General features: G+C 39.6%; 1 protein-coding gene across 9 annotated transcripts; it reads right to left on the bottom strand.

The window, feature by feature from the left end:
* Window positions 1-437: 437 nt before the first annotated feature.
* Window positions 438-27059, bottom strand: LOC104925427 (von Willebrand factor A domain-containing protein 5A). Of its 9 annotated transcripts, none has more exons than XM_027280542.1 (23): window positions 26916-27059; window positions 24062-24147; window positions 23480-23682; window positions 23171-23393; window positions 22558-22733; window positions 22339-22453; window positions 22035-22210; window positions 21856-21944; window positions 21223-21367; window positions 20428-20507; window positions 20212-20326; window positions 19925-20083; window positions 19691-19794; window positions 19136-19356; window positions 18751-18810; window positions 18510-18569; window positions 18307-18345; window positions 18071-18115; window positions 17633-17776; window positions 17061-17224; window positions 16672-16795; window positions 16397-16552; window positions 438-907 (listed from the first exon to the last, which is right to left on the bottom strand). In XM_027280542.1, exons 2-22 carry the CDS (start codon window positions 24105-24107, stop codon window positions 16473-16475), a joined length of 2568 nt encoding a protein of 855 aa, XP_027136343.1. In that variant the 5' UTR covers window positions 24108-24147; window positions 26916-27059; the 3' UTR covers window positions 438-907; window positions 16397-16472. The 9 variants fall into 9 exon arrangements, with proteins under 9 accessions (XP_027136343.1, XP_027136341.1, XP_027136345.1 ...); XM_027280540.1 differs by lacking the exon at window positions 26916-27059 and adding an exon at window positions 25814-25960; XM_027280544.1 differs by lacking the exon at window positions 26916-27059 and adding an exon at window positions 25814-25960 and having other exon boundaries at window positions 16397-16549.
* Between the last annotated feature and the right edge of the window lie 655 nt (window positions 27060-27714).

Here is a 27714-nt window from a genome sequence, read left to right as displayed (position 1 = left end):
AGTAAGTTACTGATAGTAACAGTCTTTTATTGACTATTTCCAAGATCAAAATGATATACACTATCAAGCAGTCAGTAAACAATACACCAAAAAATAGAAAACACATAGTTTAAAACGTATAGCTCTCAGGGAGAAGTAAATTTTTTATCTCAAAACAAATTTCATATTTTTCCGTCATTGTCTTTTGATGAACGAAAACATGTTCTATCATAGTTGCTCAAAATTGATCAGAAATTACTACTCTGCTTTGCTCTTTGCAATTTTTTTTGTTCTTCCTCCTCCTTGTACCCCATATTTTTACAGTACCATACCCTGCATCTCACAAACTTGTCCTTTGTCTCTTGTATACTGTAATTCTTGTTCTTTGTTGATGTGAACCTGCAATGAGTCAAACTCTATTGAGCAGTCAGTACTGTAAACAAATGGAAAGCACAATGTTCAGGGCCATACAATTTGTTTATTGCAGTTTGACAAAAAGTAGATGTGCAGGCACAAAAAATATAATTATGCAGTACATGAACATGGTCTATGATTGTTGCTTGAATTTCATCAGATATTTCCACTCTTTGTCTTCCTCCTCTTCTTTCTTTCCCTCCTCCTCTTCCTCCTCATAATATAAGAGACTATAGCGCCATGTGCTCCATCTGGTGGAGTTTATAAGCTACTACAGGGACAGCTCACACTCAAACACTAGTGCATGCTGGTGGAAAGGCAGGACACGATCTCCAGGAAACAAACACAATCATGAAATCTTCTCCCACCAGACAAGTTATTGGAAAGCTTGAAAAGTTTCATTTTTTGTTATTGCAGTAACAAGTTGACATAAAAAGCATATTTTTCTCTAAGTGATTATTCATCAGGTTTCTGAAAGGTGAGCCAATTACAAGGATAAAACCAAAAGAGACACCATAAAAGAACAGGATTTCATTGTTACAAAGCTCTGTGTATCAATCCCGAAGGAAAAGCCAGTTTGATGAAAACCTTCAGAGTCCCAGCGCTTCTTTCTGCACTTTACAACCCAACAGTGCATTTCCAGCTTCCACACACTCTGCCACACATGCTGCTGAAAAAGACACACAAAAAAGTCATCAGCAGAGTATAATTTGGACAAACATCTGTTTTAACCAGAACACACAGTTAGAAACAACAAATAAACATTTATTATCTTTTCATTGTTGTTACCATTCTGAGCACGGAGCCATGACACAGCCTTCATAGCCAAAAGCTCCCACTCTTCCCGAGCGTCCATCTTGAAACCATGAAGCCAGATCAGAGCCAGAATGGTGGCCCACACTTCCTGATTCACCTAATTCACCAAATCAAAGAAAAAACACGGAAGAGAAATCAATGCAGGAAAACAAAGAAGATACAGGAAAGAGAAAATGCTGCTGAAGGGTTTTGAACAATATCACTTCATAACAACGTGTTAACAATACAATGAGACAAAAACTTTGGACTGACACAGTAAATGTATTTTTCTGTCATGTGGTTACTGTATAAAAGCAGACTTTGGTGCCAGCTTTGTGCCTTTTCCTTTTCATTTGTTTTGTTTTTAAAATAAGTTTCATTATTTATTTGTGTTATCATATTTGACAGTAACCCACCGATGCAGGTTTTGGGCTTTCCACCTCCTCGCTGGTCTTTCCCAGAGCGGCAGCCAAAGCTGGATCTAGCACCCAGCAGCCAGACGCCTTCTGGACGGAGATCAGCTGCAGAAAAGGATCTCTGGGTGGCTGCTGGGGCTCAGTGCTTGCACCCATAGATCCAGATTCACATAAATCGTCAACTGAGGAAAAAAACAAAAGAGCACAGATAAAATCATGAATCATTAAATTGGTATGCATCAGTTGTTTTTTATTTTTTTTATTTTGTTATCAGAACAAATGATTACACTTAAAAATGTGAGTGTGTTTTTCATGCTGTGTATTTGTTTTATTTCTTCAAATCATTTTGATGCCTCTGATGTCTTTACTGAAAATTTTATTTAAACTTTATTCAAACATTAAAACATTCTAGTTTGTTTGCTTACACACTTTGGGTTTATATTACCAATAAAAGAAAAAAAGACATTGTTTGTCTGAGTAATACATTAAATAAATAGGTCATCAGATTTTTTTCAGTCTTCACTTTTATAGTTATGTAGAGAATAAATAAAGAAGCAGATGGGGACAAAATAATTCACAGAGCCACAACAGCAGCTCTGTGAGGCACAACAGTGCTTTGAGCTAAGTGCTACCAACAGCATGCTAACGTTATCACAACGACATGACAGTTGTCAGCATGCGGATCCTTAATAAACCTTGTGTCACTTACCATCACCATATACATCGTCGTCCTCTCCTTCATCGGTATTCATGCACAAAGTCAAAAAACAGGAAATATAAGTAACTTGTATGCATGTCAGAATGAATAGCAATCCATAAAATAGTTGTCAACAGGTGTGTCATTAATAAACTCTTTGTCACTTACCATCCGATGAATTACACAAAGTCAACAACAGGAAATATAAGGACCTTCATTTTAGCCCAATACATGGAAATTCAACAGTTTCATTTAATTTTATATTTAAGAATAATATAATAAGTGCATAATAAATCCACATGACCACAAAGCATAACTTTCACCATTAGTGAATTATACAGTATAACCTAGTGCTGCTGCCTGTCTGAAGTTTGTGCATACAAGTGGTTGAGAGAGCAGAGTAAACACAGTCTAAACACAGCTGACTTCCCAGAGCCAGCACACCAGCCTCAGACAACAATATTCACAATTTATATAGATATTACATATGGTTCAAGTATTACTCTTTGAATCATCATTCATTCGGTAAAATATATATATTAAAAAGGCAACATGAGTCTAACACATTTTTGCGTAATTCCTTAGTACAGGACACTGATGTATTATGGACACCTATGTTAGGAAGAGTATGTGTGTGGATTTATAGATAGAAATATAGAATATGTACGATTTGTAGAAATACACAGATGTGTGTTCAACTACTACTGGGCATTCAACTTACCGCAGTCCATAAAAGCTGGAGGATCATAGTTCATCACCATTGCTTTGAGATTTCAAAACAAAAAATGTGTAAGACATTACTATTGTATTTATAGAAATACAGATGTGTGTTCCACTCCATTCATCCTTTTACTTACCATTGGCTGCACCAGAACAATACATTCGTTGAGGCATCGACCTACAACAGGCCATCATCATCATCGGCACTTCAAGATTTAAAAAGTTTTAAAATGTCTTTCAGTTAAACAAAATTATTGTTGTTTTTTTTATTATCAATACATTATTAATTATCATAAACGTGACTTTTTACACACAAACTCATAGAAATGGGAAATGTGAACAGCTGTGAAAGAAGACATGAAACACTCACTGGGTGCTGGAACATTTCTGCGCACCAGAGGTCCTTGAATCGCCTCGCCGTCCCCTTTGTTGACAGCAATGAAGGCAGTGAAGGCACTGCTCACTCCTGATCGGACACTGAGCTCCACCACCTTCTTCTTCACTCCTCCATCTTGCTCTCCCCTGCTCTCTCTGTCCTCCATCTCCAGGGAGCGAATCAGAGTCCGAGCAGCCAACCTGTGGACTGTTAACCTGCAGACAGGAGAGAGAGGTAAACACATCTGTACACAGATTTACCAAATTATAAGAACCCTGCTCATTCTGCTCACACTTTACCAACATTCTTGTTTGATTTATCTATTCTTTTTATTTATTTTTTCCAATGGATTCCAATGGAAACACATGGCTGAGGAGTGTTTCATTACATTTAGTTTATTTCGATTTTGAGAATTACTCTGTTGTTTCTCTGCATTAGCTCAAAGAATTTTTTGGTTAACAAACTCGTCACATTCACAGTAGATTGACATTAAATGTTGTGAGCAAAGTGAATTTCAAGGTCAGGAAAACATCAGATGGGTGGAACACTAGGCATAACGGCCTATTATTACTCTGAATCTTTCATCAATAGTCATGTGTCAATGACTGTGTCGAAACATGTTACAAAGCATTTGTTAAAGAATGTGTTGCTGGCTCTGTGATCAGATCCTACAAATTTCCCTTGTACTTAGCTGCCCCAGAAAGTCTCAATGCATAACAGTTCAGTCTGTCCACATCCTGTTTTACCCAGTGTCCTCTGCAGGTTTGAGACTGAAGTGGAGCTGGTTCTGAGAGGGATGACCTGCCAGGCTGTACTTCACCGTCACACAGCCCTCTGCTGCCTCTGAACTCTGCGAAAACATGTTTACTATTGTAATTACATGGGGAAAATTATCTTATCTCAAATATATTTTATATAGCTGAATGCTGAAAAGAATAAAACTAGAGCAATATTTCACTATGAGATGGTGCTGCTCTTACCTGTCCAGTGAGTTGGCCATAAATCAGTGACCTTTGACCCTGGAAAACTGCAGTGATTGGTGGAGAGAGAACAGTAACAGAGACTCCCTTTGGCAAATCCCATGTGACTGAGATGTCCACCACAGCTGGCTGCAGAGCAAATCGCAGCGACTGCATCACCTGATGAGTAAAAACAGTTTACAAAAAGTTGGAAAAGGGTTTTATTTGTTGGTACTATTGATTGCATCGTGGATACATTTCTTATTTTAAAAATGCCTTTTATATGAAATAAATGTCTTACTTTGGGTTGCATCCTGTCAGTCCCTGTGATGAACTGTGCGTGACCTCCTCCTTCCTTGGCCAACCCATTGATAAGAGCAGAGCTGGCCCCTTCCCCAATCCCAAAAGAGAAACACCTACAACACAGTAGTTTTTGAAACACATAAAGCTTTAGAACGTGAGACATATTCTGGGAATGGTGTGAGTGTTTGTTCTGTTTTGTGTCTTGTAGTTTCACCTGTGGGAACCTGAATTATTCTTCACCAGGTCGATAACTTCTTTGGTGTTCCCCACCTCGCCGTCAGTAAAGACAAAGAGCTAGAGGAGAGTTCATATGTCACTCTAAGTTACAGTACATAAAGTCACACCCAGAAACATACATCATGTGTTGAAACTATGCTTCAGACAAAAGCTGTTTCAATAACAAGTGGTTTTAACAGTAAAGTATGAAAACAAGGTGTGGTGAGTAACCAGTTTGTTCAAGGTAGTACTTAGAGGAGAGGAGTAGAAGCACAGTGACGCATAGAGCAGACTACAGGCAGTAGTTTAGACACATTTCATGATAGAATACAGAGGTTAAAAGAATGTTGCATCTACAACATTTTGCAGATGGAGCCACACCTGCTGCTGTTCAAACATTTCTGCTGTGACAGAACCACACTGCACCATTAATGCTGTGCTCAACACAAAAATAACAAACACTGCCACACTATTCAGTCAATAAGTCATATAACTTATTTTGAGTGTGTGTGTGTGTGTTTTACTTGTCTAGGTTGATTCTGAATGCAGGGTTGGCTGTAAATGTGTTTGAGAGGTTCAAGAATTTCTGTTCCTCCCAGATCAGCCTCCATCTTTTCAACTTTCTTCAGAGCCTCTTCCATGGTCTTCTGGCTGTACTCCACACTCTCACTGCCATCACAAACACACATGGAGGAGGTCAGGCAAAGGATGGTTGTGTAGCACTACCAATTTCTATATCACAATTCATGACTCAGACCAACTGATTTACAAGCATAACTACAATTTTTCCCTAAACCTCAGCATGTTTTACTAAAGTTGAAGTTGTAACGGACACGTTTTGTCATAATAATTCATTTAAAAAGGCTGACATACATTACACATCTAAGAACAATTAAATCAAGGAATGAAACACATTTTTGTGCATTGAGTCACATGAGGGAGTGACTTACGGGAAGATGTGTTCGTAGCTGGACCCAAAACTGTAGATGTTGAAGTAGCAGCCCATTGGTAAGCTCTTCAACAGGAGCAGCAGAGTGTCCTGAAGGAAAGGAAGAAAACATCATGAAGGCCACTGTGTGAGAGAGACACTATGAAGGATTTTATGACACAAACAACACATCATGAATACCCTGGCACTGCCAATGCGAGTTTCTTGCTGTTTGCTGTTATTGATAGGGCAATCCATACTTCCAGATCGATCCAATAAGAACACAAACTCTCCACATGAGGTGAGTGAAGACATCACAGCCTGGGGGAACTCAGGGTACAGGCTCAGCATCACTACTGGATCACCCATCAGAGTGCCTGAAAGACAGAGGACAGACAGAAACATGAACACAAATCTGGCTTTTACCAATTATTACAACATGTGTAACTCATCAGTTGGATGATAATGATAATTTTTATTTGTAAAGTAACAGCTTCACTAATTTGACTCACCAGGCTTGGCAGAGGTCTGTCCTGCCTCCACCACAGCAGAGGGCTGGTGGGCATCTTTGTAATAAATCAGCAGTTCAACATCTCTGTCAAACTTGTGTCCTGCAGCCAATTTGACCTACAGTCCACAAAACACACTCGTAAATATAAATAAAGTGATATATGTTGTTGTCAGTACTGAGGAACAATCACACACAGCAGATACATTAGCTCTCCACCTACCGTGGCCTGGGTTTGCTCTGTGTTGAGGTACTGGAGAGGGTCCAGGGGACAGTTGGACTCCACTTTAGAGACTGGACGAGGAGAGGACACTCGGGCAGAGAAAGACAGACTGTAGGGAACCAGAGAGGCTGGAACAGAGGTCACCTGGACACTGGGACCTTCACTACCTGTAAACACCACGAGACAAGTTAGGAATACCGTAATTAAAGAGACATTACATTACAGAGAGATTACAGATTTTGATTTTAGCCTCCCTGAAATCAAAATCCCTGATAGTTTGGTGTCTACGTGTCACAAGCTGTCAACAGTCCAGGAAAAGGACTTGTGGAATGCCAGTTCAATGTTTTGACATATTTTGCATCAACAAGTTTGGTAAAAGTGTTGGCAGCTTTTCCTACCCTGTGGTTGGTAGCGAGGGTTGAGCACAGCTGGCAGACAAAACCTCAGCCCATCATCAGCCTGCACAGCCAGCTCTGTGACATACTCCAGCCTGATGGAGGCGCTCTCTCCTGGAGGCAGACTGCCCACACTCAGAGAGAATATATCTGGACTCTGCTCACTCTCCTCCAATAGGAAGGCCTGCTGACCTGAGCTCAAAGCATCGTCATACTCATCACGAGCCTGGAGGACAGATGGCATGAGTATACACTGAGTACTGTAATAATATTGGAGTCATCTGATAATAAAGAGTAGATCTTTAGTCTCACCTTCTGTTTCTCCTTCACCTCAGCTACAATCTGTGTCTTTCCGATCGTAGCACTGAAATGACAGACAGCAGCGTCTCCAGGCAGAGGGAAGACAAAAACAGCCTCTATTGGTTTGTCCTCCTTGTTCTCGTAGTTCAGAGTGGAGACCACTGTAGCCACATGGTCCCTCACCTCCAGCTCCACCACCACACTCTTCAGAGGAACTGACCGAGACACAGAAGAAAACAAACCTGTTGACCAACATGCTTCTGTCTCACATTGTAACAATTGTGAGCCTAAAAGCCATTATAGCCATACAAGTCTTTACATAGAAGATTTTTGTGTTTGTTTTACCTGGCTCCTTCTGAGCAGTGAGCAGACCACAGCAGTTCTCCATTGTACCTGTACAACAATTGACAAAGGACATTATTAATATGATAGATATTAAAAATATTTTCAAATGAATGTCAACAAAAACTATTTATAACCATTACGGTTCTAACATTTTCTGTTGTTTTGCCTCCAACAGGGTGGAGACAGTTTCCAGTCATGAAACCAATATATCACCATGGACACCATGACAGAACTGTTTTTTTTTTGTTTTTTTTCTTTAACACTAAGTATAAAATCACATCATCAACTTTTTGCATCGTTCCTAACAAACCAGTAACAAAGTACTAGGTATTTAACCTCTTTGGCTTGAAGTGCCCTGTTTAGAGATCAGATCAGCTTAGTATATGTGAAACACAGAAACTCTACTACAAATTCATGAATGTGGAGGGAATTTGGGTGGAAAGATTTGACGCGCTTCTTCATCACACCTAAAATAAAGAGGAAGCAAAGTGGCTCACAACAGCCATGTGGAAGCAAAGAAGCCAACCATGCACGCATTTTCTGGGTGTGCCCAAAACTTCGTTCCTTTTTGGATCATTTCAATGTCACAGTTAAAAGATAGTCTGAGATATGAAATACCAAATAAATGCAAAATGATGTAGCCTACCTTGGAAATGTAACTGAATGTGTCACTGGAAATGCTAAATATATAGTCAAGACACTGCTAATTGCAAGCAAGAAGGCAATAACAAGAAACAAGAGTGAATCCCTCACCGTAGAACAATTGTTAGAAAAAAAATGAACTACAAACTGTGATTGAAAGAGTCTCTGCTACTAAATGGGAAAATGGGTGATACATGACATAAAAAGCGATCTATTAAAGGGGTTTGTTTTTATTAGCTAAGGCCTTTCGTGTTTGTCATAAATAGGTTCTCCTCAAGTGGGGACCCACATGGCTGAAGCAAACACTAAAATGCCAAAAACTGCAGAAAGACCACTTGAGGTTTCAGAACAAGTCAGTCTCCATAAGCAACCACATTAGAATGTCACAGCAGGAAGAAACATGTTTACAGCCTGGTACAAAAAGTAGTCTTGGTCTCTATAGCTAATTTCCCCGTTCATGACAACTGTAAGAGTGAACGTTTATAGAAGCCACCCATTGAAATACATTAAAGATTAGATTAATGCAGATAAGATGCAATGAGAGTGTGGATGCTTTGATTGACAGGTGCCATTACAGGTGGCATGTTTGACCAATCAGGCTTCATTCAGCCCACCACAGCTCCACCCACATGCTGATTTTTGGATTAGCTGGGAGGCGGCAGAGGCAGGACTGCCAAAATTGTGGAGTGACCACACCCTGAGTTTTACAGTGACCCGTCATAAAAATGGAAGTGACACCATGGACACTTTATCCATGTTTTATGCTGCATTGTTCTCCATGCTTAGAAGGGGAAAGTCAATTAATTGCTATCTGCAACCTCACAGCCAGATGCCAATAAACCCTCCACGCTGGTCCAATAAATCAGTGGTTCCCAACCTTTTTTTCTTTAAGAGACCCCTTTTCTGTCATTGAGTAAACTGACGGTCTGTCACATATTTTATTGATATCACATATTATATTCAGAGGTTAACAATAACTGTACAGACCAGCTGACAATGAACTGAATACTGTATGAACCTAAGAAACCAGATTTGTATTCAATATCTGGAGCCATGACTGTTATACCTTTGATCTTGTTTCAATGTAATTCTTTTCAGCTTTTTCTTTTTTTGTTTCTTTTTACACTGTATATAGAGTATAAACAAAAACTAAGAGAGAGAGAGAGAGAGAGAGAGAGAGAGAGAGAGAGAGAGAGAGAGAGAGAGAGAACTTGTCCAGCTCTTCCCCTCTCTGAATCAAACATACGCCCTCACCTCCCAAATATTTCAGAGGAAAAACCAGATGATTAATTTCCACAGAATGTGACTCAACATTCTTTCATAGATGATTAATTTCCACAGAATGTGACTCAACATTCTTTCATGAATGGCGGGGCCCCTGCAAGTGTACGTGTGTTTACGGCAACAGTCAATCTTGGAGTGCATGGAGGGAGGCACGAGATGGAAACTGTCAGAAAAAAGTAATCGCTACCGGGTACGCTTGATTTTCTTACATAACTGCACCGGGCGGTGCTTTGTGTTGGAAAATCAAATGTCTCCAGTGTCTCTGGAGGACTGTGAGAGCTCGGTGTAATGTTTCATGAAAGATAAGTTGCAACAGCCGCTACACTGGAAATTAAAAAGCCACTTCCTCTGCTGAATTAAAGCATTCATACTGTGTCCTACAGCTGTGCAGTTCTTACTTTGTTCTTCCTCACACACACCTGTCATCTAATCACTGAGTCTAATTTAATGTACTAACATCTTATAGTTTGACTATTACACTCAGTCAGGCAGCAGACATATATATTGTTTTGTACAAATTAAAGCACAGAAGTCATGTGTTTTTACAGCAACATAACATATTTCAGAGGTCCAGTGTGTAAGATTTCCAGGGATCTATTAGAGGGGTTTGTTTTCATTAACCCTAACCCATGTAGGCAGGGGCCCAGTATGGGGGGGTTAGGACAATTCCAAGGGCCCACGACTGACAGGGGCCCCAAAAAATAGTTAAACACCAATAAAAAATTATGAAACCAAATTTTGTCATGGGGCCCAAAATTCCTGGCAGGGCCCCTGCAAGTAGGTTCCTAATCAGTGAAGCCATGAGCTTGACGCTCTCCTCCCTCATTATCCACTTGAACGACAAAAAATTAACTAACCCTAACCCTAACTCCACACGATTCCTTTTGTTTCTTTTCATTGTTTACTCCGAAAAATAAGGCTAATACAATAGTCCAGCATTATGAAAATAAAAAAGGCAAGAGCCAAAGACATGAGCGATTTTTAAACCTAAAAACATCCACACATTTTTAAGTGAAATGAATTAAGTACTAACTTATTATTATGAGCTGTTCACCTGTAAAAAAAAAGAGAGAAGTAAATCATTTTTAACAGTATAAACCTCTTTGACGTGTAACTTCTATGGTTTATTGTTCTATGACTGAGTTCCCAGGGGTGTTTCCTACATATCCACAAAGGCATGTATATAATACTGTAAGTAAATGACACCCTTTGTATTGCATTTAGATTACGCCTCTGATTTGTCTGTCTGTGCTTGACAGAAAGCCCAGTGTGTCTAGTTGTGTTGTCACATTGTGCACACGCCTCACACTTACAGTTTCCATCATATTTATTTGGTTATGAACTGATTTATCCTCCACACTTGGTTCCCTGTAAACGAGTCCCTCACCTTGTTTTCCATCAATCCTCCCTGTTGCTTCCTCCATGCATTTGTTTGCAACACCCTCTGCTCCTGAACTTGTTTTAAAAATGAATGTCGTATTTGTACAGTATGGTATCACAATATTTACACTTGTGTGTGAATTCAAACCAAACGTGACAACAGCAGTACCCAGCATTATTCACTGACAGAGACGTTGTCTGTCTGCTTCTGCTAACCGGACTGTAAACACAGAAAAAGACAACTTACCTCTGAGGACAGACGTGTGTTTACGGCAACAGTCTGTGTAGCTGCAGTTACTTGGAGTGTGTGGAGAGACAGTCTGCAGGTTTAAAGTGCAGGAAGAGAGGGCGGAGATGGAAACTGTCAGAAAAAAGTCCGTCATTGCTACCGGGTACGCTTGATTTTCCTGCATAAGAGCACCGGGCGGGCGGTGCTTCGTGTTGGAAAATCAAATGTCTCCAGAGTGTCTCTGCAGAACTGTGAGAGCTCGGTGTAATGTTTCATGAAAGATAAGTTGCAACAGCCGCTACACTGGAAATGAAAAAGCCACTTCCTCTGCTGAATTAAAGCATTCATACTGTGTCCTACAGCTGTGCAGTTCTTACTTTGGTCTTCCTCACACACACCTCTCATCTAATCACTGAGTCTAATTTAATGTACTAACATCTTATAGTTTGACGTGTTTAGGCTGCTATTACACTCAGTCAGGCAGCAGACACATATATTGTTTTGTACAAATTAAAGCACAGAAGTCATGTGTTTTTACAGCAACATAACATATTTCAGAGGTCCAGTGTGTAAGATTTCCAGGGATCTATTAAAGGGGTTTGTTTTCATTAGATAAGGCCTTTCGTGTTATAAATAGGTTCTCCTCAAGAGGGGACCTACATGGCTGTGACACTTGAGGCTACAGAACAAGTTAATCTCCATAAGCCCACATTAATACACAAAACAAGGCAGGTCACCTATACAAAATGAGGAGTTAGACAGCTACATAGATGGCTGTTGATAACGGCACATTATAGAGAACAATCACACACAACTGTACGAAGCATGACATTAAAAACAGATCAGATAATGTACAAGAGATTGTTTGTCAGTCCGGGATGTTAGGAAAAGTCAATTTATTTGTATACTCAAAAAATGGTCTCCATATTGATAAAGTAAAACATGTCGGGGATTTCCACTATAAGAATGAGACGTCTAGCTAAGAGGGTCACAAAGGCCACCAGGTTCTTCTTATAACTTGGTATAGCAGGGATGAGGGTAACTCCAAATAGGGCAGTAACAGCCGATGGTGTGAAAGAAACAGAGGTGACCTGTGAAATAGTATTGAAAATCTCCAACCAAAAGGTATTCAGGGAAGGGCACGCCCAAAACATATGGGAATGAGTAGCCGGGTACTGGCGGCATCTGTCACAAATGGGATCAACATCACCAAATATCTTTGACAGTCTGACAGTCTGACCAACGGTGAAGAATCTTACACTGTAGCAACCCGTGTTTAGCAGATATGGAGGAGGAATGGACCAGCCGCAGACACTCATTCCAAACATCATCTGTGAGTTCACACTGTAAATCGTTCTCCCATAGCGTCCTAATAGTACGAAGTGAGGCTGGGTTTATAGATGAAGCTTTGTTTCTGACAGCATTTCACAATTTCTGTTTCTGCTTCAGTCAAGTCGTGACAAGTCAGATACTTTCCTTTAACAGCTTTCTTGAACTCTGTCATCCGGCTTTCTCCGTCTACTTTTCGTAGCTCCTTTCTATTTTCCTTTAGCTCTTTCAGCAAATCCTTAAGTTTCAGAAACCAGCCTATATTCAACACTGTCCAGGAAGTAGTGGTTCATCCACTGATCCATGAAATCCTCAAGCTCTTGTGCCTGAATGACATGCACTTGAGTCACTCCTTTGACCTCTGGGTCGTCGATATCCAGCATGCCCCGATCTGGATTTTCAGGCCACTGATCATGTGAGTCAGTGGGATGGCTGTATCTTCGTCGTCCATGAAAAAAATTTCCTGACTGTTTTAGCCGTCTCTTGTCCAAACTCCTCTGCGAAATATATAGCGCATTTCTGGAGCGCAAAGGTGGCGACACTTTGCAATGATGTTACGCCAAAGATATGCACCAGCATCTTATGTTGGACAAGATCCTGCTCATAGTTGCCACCATAGAAATCTCAGGAGATCCGTGTCTTCATTACTCACTTTGACTTGGTGGAACATGGCCTCCACGTCTGCCATGACTGCCACAGCCTCCTGGCGGAACCTTATGAGGACCCCGGGTCCGGACCTTACAAGCTCGCTGGTGAGCGAGCCTGTAAGGTCTGGACCCGGTAGGAGCTGCTGGTTCAATGACATTCCTTGCACCGTAGTCGAACATGACGCGCAACTTCTGCTTGGTTGGATCCCTCAGTAGGTTCACACTCATCACCTACAAGCTTCACGGTATAACCTTTCTTGAGCACGTCGTCCATGAATGCCACATATTCTCCATGGGAACTCCTTTGAGAGACTCTTCCGTAGGTTCAGTGCACGTTGCTCTGCAACTGCTCTGTTGTTCGGCATACACAAACATTTTTTCTTCACTGGAAGACAAACATTGTAATGACCGTCTTTAAGCACAGCAGACATCAGTGACACCATGCTGATAAACTGATGGTCCTCCTTAGACATCTTGATGTCTTCGTCTTGTCCAGCATCATGAAAGTCCTGCTTGAATTGTAGCTGCCAAAGTTCTTCAAGCTTGGCTACTGAGATTCTGTTTGCAGAAATTCCTGTCAGTGTGTTTGCCTCCACTGTGCCACTTCCACCTCTGAGTGGTCCGTTCACTGTCCAGCCTAATATTGTCCTCACGGCATATGGTCCATTGTCCACACTGTTGACCACTTGTAGCGGTTCCATCGCTACACCTTATTAATATGAGCTGTTCACCTGTAAATAATGTAAATAACCTCTTTTTTTATCATAATTAACAACAATCTTCTTTCACATATCAGCCTAAATTATTACTCAAATACCTATCAGCAAAAAATAACATTTAGGCTCCTATAACACATAGACATTATCCAACTTCACAGCAGGAATAAAGATGTTTACAGGCTGGTATAAGTTTTGGTCTCTATCTCTATCCCTGTTCATGACAACTGTAGTAAATGTTCACCTGTTCAAATCATATTCTGGATTAGATTAATGCGTAGAAGTGTGTTGGCCTTGGTTGACAGGTGGGTGCCATTACAGGTGGCTTGTTTGAGCAACCAGGCTTTATTCAACCCACCTCAGCTCTACCCGCATTCCACATCTTGGCCCTTCTTTGAATTAGAGGAGGCGGCAGAGGCAGGACTGCCAACATTGTGGCCAATGCAACTCTTAAGTTTCATAGCAACTCTTCAGAAAAATGTGAGTGACGCCATGGATACTACACAGGGATCCAAAATGGCCCCTACACATTTAGTGGTTTATCCTCTATGACACTTGGCCACTGTTGTAGCTCTTCTATTAACTCTTTTCCAATGCAGGATTAGGCTGTTCATCCATTCATTATCTGTAACCGATTATCTTCATCAGGGTCATGGTAGGGCAGGAGCCTATCCCAGCCGACTCTAGGTGAGAGGCAGGGTACACCCTGGACAAGTCGCCAGCTCATCACAACAGAAAGGTGAGGTTCAAACCAGGAACCTTCTTGCTGTGAGATGACAGTGCTAACTGTGTGAACATAATAATCTAAACAATAATTAAAAATTTTAAAAAACGGTCAAAACTATAAATATTTCATTCAGTTTGTTTTACCGAAAATCAAGGAGGCCTCAGGACCACCGATGAAGCCTTGGCAACCCCTAATGGGAGTCTGGACCTCCAGATCTCTGCTTTAAATGTATAATGATTTCAAGCCACATTTTAGTTTTAGATAGAGCTATTCACATACAAAAAATGTAAAGTGATTTTTAAAATAGGTCAGTGCAAAACAAGGAAATAAAGCTCAGGGCCAGTTTCCTATAATGTGCAGTAACTGTGATTTCATCAGCTGTTATCAGTCAAGCTCTTACTGGACTGTACCCTGTATAAAATGCAATCATGTGAAACACACTCAATGTAATTTTGCAGAGAGAGGTTAAAGAGTTATCCTATGTGAAATGTGAGTATTTGCCTAAAATGTATGTTTCATCCTCTTTAAGATCTTTTTTTTTATTGCCTAAAAAAGTTATGAAAGTAGTTACAAAATAAAAGTACATCAACATTTATCCTGAAAAATGATCACATTTAGGGCCATATACACTGTAATGTACTGGTTCCCACTTATTTTCCAAATAAAACATAGAAGGGTATTGCACAGTGGTCCTAGCTCTTCGTTTTTCATTATTTAAAAGTCTTGAGGTTAAACCCAGCTGGGGTACATGAGTCCATTCTCTGATTGTAAATTCAAGTTTCATTCCTCACCTCAAACTGAGTGCCACTTTCTTTTCTTTTGAACTGTTGGATAGCTGTTACATTTTTCTGTTCTACTACTACTACTACTACTACTACTACAACAATTATTGTGACTACCAAAGAGAAACTTGATTAGTCACTAATGGTGGCTTGGGAATTGTTCTTCACTTGGTTTAGACAAAACAAAATAACGTGCAAAGGTTTCTTCTGTTTCGGGGAGGTTCCCATTTATTGCAAAAATAAAGAAATGACAAAACAAAACATTATCATGTAGGTTGTTGGTGACTGGAACTTAACATAAAGCTGCTTTTCAGCTGGATGCCGTGATGCCGTTAAGAACTGGTGTGCTCCCCACCACCATTCAACTTAAACTGATTTCAATCCTATTCTATACACCTGATGCTCGGTGGTCACCAATTAGACAAAAATACTACACCCTAGTGGTCAAACATACACACACATATGGCTCCTACAATAATAATAATAATAATAATAATAATAATAATAATAATAATAATAATGATGATGATGATGACGGTGATGATGGGCACCTCTGAGCACTGACTGACAGGAGCTGACAGTCAAACACTGTTGAACAAGTTTTGCTTTGCTGAAAAGTGAATTTTTAACGTAAGACAAACATCTGTGTGGAACTGCTAACATCTGGAAGTGAAAACAGCTATTGCAGTGAGGAAAGAAATGGCCGCTTCTAGTTTATGCCTGGAGAAGCACCTGCTGACTATTGGCATCCTTCATTTGCTGGATAAGCGCTATGGTGTTACTCTCCATCATTATTAAATAGACATATAATCATAACACTTGTTTTTATTTTAAATGTATTATTTAATTGATACTGGATTTTACTAAGAGTTGTCTATGTTGTATGGAACTAGCCCGAGACTGGTTACTTGGTAAGCACAAGTTCACTCAGGCAGAAGTTGAACTCAGGATAAAATCAAATTTCATGAGACATAAACATGATTATATTAGATGAAGCATAACACAAGCAAGCAATCACACACTGTTTCATTTTCAGTTACCTTAGACACAATTTGACATTAAAGGCACACAAATAAAAACAGACACCATAAAAGAACAGGATTTCATTGTTACAAAGCTCTGTGTATCAATCCTGAAGGAGAAGCCAGTTTGATGAAAACCTTCAGAGTCCCAGGGCGTCTTTCTGCACTTTACAACCCAACAGTGCATTTCCAGCTTCGACACACTCTGCCACACATGCTGCTGAAAAAGACACACAAAAAAGTCATCAGCAGAGTATAATTTGGACAAACATCTGTTTTAACCAGAACACACAGTTAGAAACAACAGATCAACATTTATTATCTTTTCATTGTTGTTACCATTCTGAGCACGGAGCCATGACACAGCCTTCATAGCCAAAAGCTCCCACTCTTCCCGAGCGTCCATCTTGAAACCATGAAGCCAGATCAGAGCCAGAATGGTGGCCCACACTTCCTGATTCACCTAATTCACCAAATCAAAGAAAAAACACGGAAGAGAAATCAATGCAAGAAAACAAAGAAAATACAGGAAAGAGAAAATGCTGCTGAAGGGAATATCACTTCATAACAATGTGTTAACAATACAATGAGACAAAAACTTTGGACTGACACAGTAAATGTATTTTGCTGTCATGTGGTTACTGTATAAAAGCAGACTTTGGTGTCAGCTTTGATGATTTGTTTTGTCCCATTATTTATTTGTGTTATCATATTTGACAGTAACCCACCGATGCAGGTTTTGGGCTTTCCACCTCCTCGCTGGTCTTTCCCATAGCAGCAGCCAGAGCTGGATCTAGCACCCAGCAGCCAGACGCCTTCTGGACGGAGATCAACTGCAGAAAAGGATCTCTGGGTGGCTGCTGGGGCTCAGTGCTTACACGCATAGATCTGTCTGAGTAGAAAAACAAAGAGCACGGATAAAATAATCTTCATCGATTATTATACTGGTATACATTTAAAGATTTCTTTTCTATTGCTTTCAATTTCATTTTCAACTATATTTAATAATTGCATAATAAATCTACACGGCAAATAGCATTTACAATACACTCAGCACATTCCAGAGAATTAAAACTCAACCTTAACCATCAAGCTGAACATCGAGCCCTCTGTTTAAAAGACTGAGGGTACTGGGGCCATTTTCATAACCTCTAAAGGAAAGTGCACAATTTAAAAGTCTGACTGTGCTGGTACAGCCACCTTACATTTATATTCATATATATTCCACCGGTCTTTGTAGGAACATTAACACAAAAAATTCTGCAACATGCAAAAATGTGTTGCAGCTATGTTTACTTACAATCTTCATATTTAGTGGACAACGACTGAGTCTTTGGACTAGACTTGTAGACTTGTTCCTTTTTCCCACGTAGCAGCTTCTTCATCTTCAGATTTGAGAAAAATCCAGCTTTGCTCTTACTGCTGTTGTGAGCTAATGAGAGAGCTATAGTAGGTGTACAAAAACTGTCTTTGTTGAAAATACACACAATAGCCATACTGTTACACTTTGGGAAAATCCTAAAATGAGGTCATCCCACTGGCAGTAGAAAATTAAAATGAGCTTTTCTTTAATGAGACATAATCTAATTATTTTGTTGAATGATAGAGACACACATGGTGCCCTGGACAATGATGCCCAAACATAACAACTAAATATAAAAAGTCACCTCGTTCACTATAGGGAATTCATAGAAATTCACAGATATGTGTTCAAATTGCCTTTATCTTTTATACTTACTTGAGGGTGAGGGACCACACCTCCGCCCTCTCTCCTCCGTCTGCACTTTGGGATTTAAAAAAGAAAATAAAGAGTGCAGAACAGACATTACATGTGAATCAATAAACAAAAGATATCAACTGAACTACTGGTTTCTGTGTTTATTTATGACTCACAACAAGCAGAATTATTATCCAAACACTGAATTTTTTTAGAAATACGCAGTGTGTTTCTCTACCATTCATCTTTTTACTTACTGCAGTTTGGAACATCATAGGTCATTGGAGCCCTTATACCTTGGAGATTTAAGACATTAGACGTGAATCAATGAACAAAAGATATCAACTAAACTACTGGTTTCTGTGTTTATTTATGACTCACAACAAGCAGAATTATCATCCAAACACTGAATTTTTAGAAATACGCAGTGTTTTTCTCTACCATTCGTCTTTTTACTTACTGCTGCGTAGATCACCATAGATCATTGGAGCATCAACTGTCGTACAACTTTTCCTAGTTCCTTGGAGATTTAAGACATTAGACGTGAATCAAAAAAACAAAAGATATCAACTAAACTACTGGTTTCTGTGTTTATTCATGACTCACGACAAGCAGTTAAAAGCAGTGCTTGAATAATTATCCAAACACTGAATTTTTAGAAATACGCAGTGTGTTTCTCTATCATTCATCTTTTTACTTACTGAGTCTTGGAGCACCAAACATCACTGGAGCACAAAGTGAATAAGTACAGTCCCTCATACCTTGGAGATATAAGACATTAGACGTGAATCAGTAAACAAAAGATATCAACTAAACTACTGGTTTCTGTGTTTATTCATGACTCACAACAAGCAGTTAAAAGCAGTGCTTGAATGATTCATGTCTTCCAAACATATTCAAAATATCACAAAAGTGAAACATACAAACTTATAGACATGGGAACATGTCAACAGCTGTGAACACTGAGTAAAGAACACATGCAAGCTCTCATCTCAAAATTAAACACAATTATAACGGTCAGTGTGTTCAATGATCAATGATTTTCTAATAGAGGGTGACTTTTTTTTATTTGTTTCAAACACTCACCGGGTGTTGGAACATTTCTGCGCACCAGAGGTCCTTGAATCGCCTCGCCGTTCCCTTTGTTGACAGCAATGAAGGCAGTGAAGGCACTGCTCACTCCTGATTGGACACTGAGCTCCACCACCTTCTTCTTCACTCCTCCATCTTGCTCTCCCCTGCGCTCTCTCTCCTCCATCTCCAGGGAGCGAATCAGAGTCCGAGCAGCCAACCTGTGGACTGTTAACCTGCAGACAGGAGACAGAGGTAAACACATCTGTACACATATTATAAGAACCCTGCTCATTCTGTTTCTTATTCATTCACACTGTCTGGACTTCTCTACACCAATCAGAAGCCTCAATTCATCTTTCCATGGACTTAGCATGCCATCAGGATGAATTGTCTGGTCCAGAGCCGAGGGAAAGGACTTTAATTCATACACCACTGCAGTTTATGTTTGCTAAGACTGTGTTAGTGGCTCTGTTATTAGATGAGAGATGAGAGACCTGTGGTTTAGACACAGAGGGTGTCTAACCAAAAAAAATAATTAAACGGAACATTTGTAAAGTCAGGACTTACCCATTGTCCTCTGCAGGTTTGAGACTGAAGTGTAGCTGGTTCTGAGAGGGATGACCTGCCAGGCTGTACTTCACCGTCACACAGCCCTCTGCTGCCTCTGAACTCTGAGAAAACAAGTTTATTATTGTAATCACATGGGGAAAATTATCTTATTTTAAATATATTTTATATAGCTGAATGCTGAAAAGAATCAAACTAGAGCAATATTTCACTATGAGATGGTGCTGCTCTTACCTGTCCAGTGAGTTGGCCATAAATCAGTGACCTTTGACCCTGGAAAACTGCTGTGATTGGTGGAGAGAGAACAGTAACAGAGACTCCCTTTGGCAAATCCCATGTGACTGAGATGTCCGCCACAGATGGCTGCAGAGCAAATCGCAGCGACTGCATCACCTGATGAGTAAAAACAGTTCACAAAAAGTTGGAAAAGGGACTGAGGTTTTATTTGTTGGTACTATTGATTGCATCGTGGATACATTTCTTATTTTAAAAATGCCTTTTATATGAAATAAATGTCTTACTTTGGGTTGCATCCTGTCAGTCCCTGTGATGAACTGTGCGTGACCTCCTCCTTCCTTGGCCAATCCATTGATAAGAGCAGAGCTGGCCCCTTCCCCAATCCCAAAAGAGAAACACCTACAACACAGTAGTTTTTGAAACACATAAAGCTTTAGAACGTGAGACATATTCTGGGAATGGTGTGAGTGTTTGTTCTGTTTTGTGTTTTGTAGTTTCACCTGTGGGAACTTGAATTCGACTTCACCAGATCGATAACTTCTTTGGTGTTCCCCACCTCGCCGTCAGTAAAGACAAAGAGCTAGAGGAGAGTTCATATGTCACGCTAAGTTACAGTACATAACAATCAGAAACATGCAGCATGTGTTGAGGTCATCTAAATCATTAAGAGATATTTCAGTAACACAGATATAAAAAACAAGATGAAACTAAGGAACAGACCTGTTAGTTCAGGATTATATTTGAAAAGTTTAAAAACAGAACATTAGGATGTTCTGCATAAATAACTTTAGATTAGATTAAACTTTATTTATCCCACAACGGCAAAATGTACTCATTAGAGCAGCAGAAAAAGTGTAATATACATTATAGAAGTGAAATAAACACAACGAACAGACAGAAGTATACTTCAGCCTATACAATAAACAAAAAACAACAGACAAGTATACAGATGAAGTATACAAATGTGCAAAAAAAGAGTACTAAAGGTAAAGTGGCATGATATCAATAACAGTGTACATGGTAGTAATTAGAATGAGAATACAAGTAATAATAAAATAAATATAAAAGCTATGGTGAGTAGTAGTGGTAATTTACACAGAAAAAAATAATTAAACAGAAACAGAAACTACAACATCAGATGCAGGTGTTGACAGCAATGTATGGCACTGTTACTGCTAAGAAATATTTGTGCAGCCTGTTTAACATGTTCTGCGTTGTGTGCGTGCGTGTGTGTGTGTGTGTGTGTGTGTGTGTGTGTGTGTGTGTGTGTGCGTGTGTGTGTGTGTGTGTCCTACTTGTCTCGGTTGACTCTGAATGCAGGGTTGGCTGTAAATGTGTTTAAGAGGTTTCAGGAGCTCTGTTCCTCCCAGATCAGCCTTCATCTCCTTAACTTTCTTTAGAGCCTTTACCATGGTCTTCTGGTTGTACTCCACACTATTACTGCCATCACAAACACACAAACACATCACAAATGCACACATACAGTAGGGGAATGATCAACACATTTCTTTCATTAAACATATTTCCAGCTTGTAGCTTTTCACATGACATTAAGACCAAATGTTGGTATTAACTCAATAAAACTTTACTGATGAAAACATTTTTAACATTAAATTCTATAAAAGAATATGTGCAATAAAGTGGAATGACAGGAAAAAAGTATTGAACACAGTAAGAGAAAGCATTAAACCAGCTGATTCCATGTTACTTCTTCTTCCTGTGCAAATCAGAATCAGCAGCAGTGCACATTGGCAGATTAGTACTTCCCCTGTTTGAAAAAGGGTTAAATACTCTGTTAAGTTAATACTAATGTCGGAAGTATGTTTAATGAAGAAAATATATAAACAGACATATTACTTAACAACTTCCTAAGCATTAACACCAAAGGCAGGAAGAAATGTTTTACACTGAGTCCTGCAATAACTTACGGGAAGATGTGTTCGTAGCTGGACCCAAAACTGTAGATGTTGAAGTAGCAGCCCATTGGTAAGCTCTTCAACAGGAGCAGCAGAGTGTCCTGAAGGGAAGAGAGAAAACATCATGAAGGCCACTGTGTGAGAGAGACACTATAAAGGATTTTATGACACAAACAACACATCATGAATACCCTGGCACTGCCAATGCGAGTTTCTTGCTGCTTGCTGTTATTGGTAGGGCAACCCATACTTCCAGATCGATCCAATAAGAACACAAACTCTCCACATGAGGTGAGTGAAGACATCACAGCCTGGGGGAACTCAGGGTACAGGCTCAGCATCATTACTGGATCACCCATCAGAGTGCCTGAAACACAGAGGACAGACAGAAACATGAACACAAATCTGGCTTTTACCAATTATTACAATATGTGTAACTCATCAGTTGGATGATAATTTTATTTGTAAAGTAACAGCTTCACTAATTTGACTCACCAGGCTTGGCAGAGGTCTGTCCTACCTCCACCACAGCAGAGGGCTGGTGGGCATCTTTGTAATAAATCAGCAGTTCAACATCTCTGTCAAACTTGTGTCCTGCAGCCAACTTGACCTACAGTCCACAAAACACACTCGTAAATATAAATAAAGTGATATATGTTGTTGTCAGTACTGAGGAACAATCACACACAGCAGATACATTAGCTCTCCACCTACCGTGGCCTGGGTTTGCTCTGTGTTGAGGTACTGGAGAGGGTCCAGGGGACAGTTGGACTCTACTTTAGAGACTGGACGAGGAGAGGACACTCGGGCAGAGAAAGACAGGCTGTAGGGAACCAGAGAGGCTGGAACAGAGCTCACCTGGACACCGGGACCTTCATTACCTCCACTTCCTGTGAACAAGTTGGATAGTTATATCTGTTTATAGAGATTGGTCTCATTCTCACATGTCAAGTTACGAATCGGACTGTAGAGGAAATATTGGCTCTGTTATCTTGACTGTTACCCCCAGAGGCTAAATTGTCTTCAGACAGACCAAATGACTGACATTTTCACCCCTAAAGCACCAATAAGGCTAAATAATAAACATTTCAGACAAAGCACAATGGATGTTCATATGAAAACACTGAAAGTCAGTGTGAACAGACCATTTCCATTTCAGTCTTCTTCCAAACTACAAAAGTTAACTGAAATGTACGTTAGATAGTTTTAAAAGCAGGTGCACTTTAATTACAGAGTAAATTACTGTCGCAACAAAACCCTTTGTATGAACAGGTGTGGTGTGCACTTTGCAGAAGTTTCTGAGAAGTGTTTCGGTTGCTTTTCCTACCCTGTGGTTGGTAGCGAGGGTTGAGCACAGCGGGCAGACAAAACCTCAGCCCATCATCAGCCTGCACAGCCAGCTCAGTGACATACTCCAGCCTGATGGAGGCGCTCTCTCCTGGAGGCAGACTGCCCACACTCAGAGAGAATATATCTGGACTCTGCTCACTCTCCTCCAATAGGAAGGCCCGCTGACCTGAGCTCAAAGCATCATCATACTCATCACGAGCCTGGAGGACAGATGGCATGAGTATACACTGAGTACTGTAATAATATTGGAGTCATCTGATAATAAAGAGTAGATCTTTAGTCTCACCTTCTGTTTCTCCTTCACCTCAGCTACAATCTGTGTCTTTCCGATCGTAGCACTGAAATGACAGACAGCAGCGTCTCCAGGCAGAGGGAAGACAAAAACAGCCTCTAGTGGTTTGTCCTCCTTGTTCTCGTAGTTCAGAGTGGAGACCACTGTAGCCACATGGTCCCTCACCTCCAGCTCCACCACCACACTCTTCAGAGGAACTGACCCAGAAGAAAACAAAATGAACACAGACTGTGTAAAAACTTCTGTATGCTTTGTGGATCATGGGCATAAACCACTAAATTGTTCATTAAATTTTAAAGTTGTTTGGAAAAGTATCTTCCGGCCAATGTGAGGCCAAAACACACACCTTTGCATGGACAAACATCAGCACACACAGGTCAATTTACCTATGATCATCTCACACACATAAAAAAAATCTAAAGAAACACAAATTATGAATAGACTACAGTCAGAAACCAAAACATACAAAATAGATAATAAGGCTAATGTTCCTGTAATATATAATATAATATCTAAATATTTTTTTTACCTCAGTAAACAATAATGCATGAATTAGTTTTTCTAAGAGCTCTGTACCTTGTTCCTTATAAGCAGTGAGCAGACCACAGCAGTTCACCATCATGCCTTTTCAACAGGTTACAATGCAGAGGAAGCAGTTATTGCTGTAAAAAAAAAAGTAATTAAACTCTATATGATACGCTAACAAGTCACAGCAAAGGAGAACATTGGACATGTATGAAGCATGGCTTGTGTGAGCTCAGTAGAATTAAGGAAGCAATGCAAAAGAAGTGATGAAATATCAAATATACAAAATAACATCTATGTTTGATTAATACATTTTTGTTTTAATTACTTTTTTTTTTATAGAGAATTGTAGTTTTTGATCTGTCTGATGTTGGGGGAGAGCACATTCCAGGCAGAAGAAGCTCGAAAAGGACATCATACTATTTGTTCACTTTGTTTGACTTTTAGATAATCACTTGACGCTTGTTACATACTCGTAACAAAAACCAGTACACTACTTTTTCCACAAAAGAATTATGGTGTATTATTCTAAATAACAGTATGCATGAATAACTGAAGATCATATTTTAGTTTAGCCTTCACATTTAACCAAGATAATTGTTTATGCATCTCACACACATTAAAATGGAAAGAATAATGCAGAATTAACCTGGCTGCTCTGACTGGGCAGTAGTCCAAGTATGACAGAACATGAGACCAAACTACATCATTCATAATGAGGAAGAATGAGGAACATTTGCAGAACATTTCCTGTAATGATGATTATCTTTCCCATAATGAAGACAAAAGACATGAGAAGTGATCCAATTTAACTCCAAGTAATTTGATTTTAGTGACTTTCTCAACTGATATTCCAGCCATAGACAAGTTGAGGTCAGCAGCGTTAACGAGAGTACTCCTACAGCCAAATACATTTAACTCAGGTAATGTTCAGTAAATATTTGTTCATTGGCAAATGTGACTATTCGAGGACAGTAACACTTAAGAAAATCTGGACGACAGCAGAGTACTGTTCACCTGATGTACAAGAACCTAAGCCTGGGGTGGGCAATTCATTTTCCCAAGGGGATGAGATACTGCAAAGGTCGTGGAGGGTCAGACCAATACTCGGAACTAAAATATGCTAAATATTAATTTCATTGCTTTATAAAATGCAGTAAATATGGGTTTGAACTGCTACTGGTATGCATACATGTTAATGTGGAGTAAGTCAAATAATAGCTTAACTATTTTAGTTACAACATCAATAACATGGTTTATTTTTAGCACTGACTTACACTTATACCTCCTGATGTATAATACAATGAAAAAAAATGCCAATTTCTGTTCAGGGTTTATTTCAGTAAATGTATCCTGCATCTTCTTCAGTAGTCCGACATTTTCCCCGTCAGATTTGGACAACCATCCGTGGTAACACCTGCCAGAGCATGCATTACTTCTGTAAACAGATCACTCCCTTTCATTGACTGCATTGCTGCCAGCTCCTCCGTTTCCTTAAATCCCTTTACGGATTGTTACAGTTCGTCTGGAGAGCTCTTGTTAAAATGTCTACATTCTGCGTCAACTTTATTTTTTTTACGTGAGATGCCATTTAGCAACAAGTCAACTGTCTCTTTTATCCATTTCTGCGCAGCCAGGCAAGCACACACGTATGTGCGTACATCGCCTTCAAAATAAAAGCACTGATCGTACTGTATTGATTTCTAACCTAATACCCAGGTCTGACCTAAGCGGTACACTACTGTAGGATATAGAGTCAATAAAACGTACATGTGTATTCCATGAAAACAATGAATCAGATACCTCTGTGAAGAAAGATGAGCCTGTTCAGGACACGTAAGAAAGCTTCTCCTTTGGTATAGTCACGTGTGATCCTTCCCCAAACAAACATGCTGCAGGTCACACCCACAACTGTGGAGTGCTTACTGTAACCGGAAACTATTAACCAGCTGAATAGTGATGGGAATTTCGGCTCTTTTTTGAGAGCCGGTTCTTTTGGCTCTACTTACTATAAGGAGCCGGCTCTTTCGGCTCCCAAACGGCTCCCTTACATTTTATTAATTGGTTTTTATTATTATTATTATTATTATTATTATTATTATTATTATTATTATCATTATTGCTGTAAATTATTGTTATTATTATTATTTTATATTTTTAAATGTTAATATATTTTATTTAATTTTTGACATTGTAAAGCACTTTGGTCACTGCATGCTGTGTAAAAATGTGCTATATAAATAAAACTTATTTAATTAATTTACCAAAATAATGCAAAACTGCCTGAAAAAATGAATTACTAATGTAAAATACATACGTGACATCAAATGTTTATCCTTTATGGCTTTATTTTACAAACACACTCAACCTTGAAAAAATACCACAAAATAAATTATAAAGTATAAAAATAAAGACCTAATTAGACAAACTTTTAACTATTTTAAACTCAAGTGCCACTTGAGCACAGTTTGTCATTTTCACTTCAAAGAGCCGACTCTTAGAACCGGATCGTTCATGACCGACACATCACTACAGCTGAAGCACAACTTTCCATCAGTGTGCATATTACAAACTAAGCTCTGTCTTGTCTACCATGAGCACTGGAAGTGTGACAATCCTGTTTTGTCTCATTCTCCATTGTCAGAGTAGGATTACAAAACAGCCATGACAACGTTTAACCACCATAATGTCCACTATAATGAGTAAATTCATTATAATGCACACAAACAAAGAGCGTTAGCTATAGAGAGAATACAGATCTCTGGCAGAAACACTGTTTCTGTTTGAGGATATGTTAAAGTAGCAGGAGAAGAGCATTTACATGTGGTTGCTGTAGTGAAACTAGGTCATGAGAGTTCTCAAAAAAAAAAAAGGGTTACAAGTGAACCGGAAACATGTGACTAACCTCATCTGCAGCCCTTTTATCGGAAAAGTTCCTTCGCATGATTTTCCTTCTGCAGCTGCATGCGTGGACTTGTGCATGCATCGCACAAAGACTAAATATTTTTATCTATCCATCCCTGATCTCATGGTGCTGTTTTTCTGTGTGGTCAAGCCTCTCACTTTCACTTTCTGAATCACTTATCAGACGAATACAGGCACTTCTCAGTCTTTTTGTGTGGTTGGCTAAGGGTTTGCAATGAAACATACCAATTCAATTCAATTCAATTTTATTTATATAGCTCCAAATCATAACAAACGTTATCTCATGATACTTTTCATACAGAGCAGGTCTAGACCGTACTCTTTATAATAGTATCTACAGAGACCCAACAATTCCACCATGAGCAAGCACTTGGCGATGGTGCTGAGGCAGAAACCTCGGGCAGACCCAGGCTCATTGGTAGACAGTCATCCACCACAACGGTTGAGTTAAAGATAGAGAGGGGCAGATAGAGAGAGGGCAAAACATTAACTAACTATAAACTTTAATGGAGATATGGTAGCAACAATGGCAGTAATAATATATACAGTGGACATCGTGCAGGACCAACTCCAACTCCGGGAGTTACCATAGACATAAACACAAAAGGACAAAATTATATTCTTGTCTCGTTGTGTCTTTGTTTCTCCTTCACTCAAATCCCTACTGCTCAGTCATCAGTCATAACATTATGATTCCCTGCCTAAGATCCCCCTTTTGCTGCCAAAACAGCCCTTGTTGTATCTGTTACCAAGACGTAAGCAGCAGATCCTTCAAATCC

This window comes from Larimichthys crocea, chromosome VII, assembly GCF_000972845.2.
Source record: "Larimichthys crocea isolate SSNF chromosome VII, L_crocea_2.0, whole genome shotgun sequence".
Lineage (NCBI taxonomy): Eukaryota > Metazoa > Chordata > Actinopteri > Sciaenidae > Larimichthys > Larimichthys crocea.
Note: the sequence above shows the minus strand (reverse complement) of the source record. Positions and strands in the feature narration are given on the sequence as shown.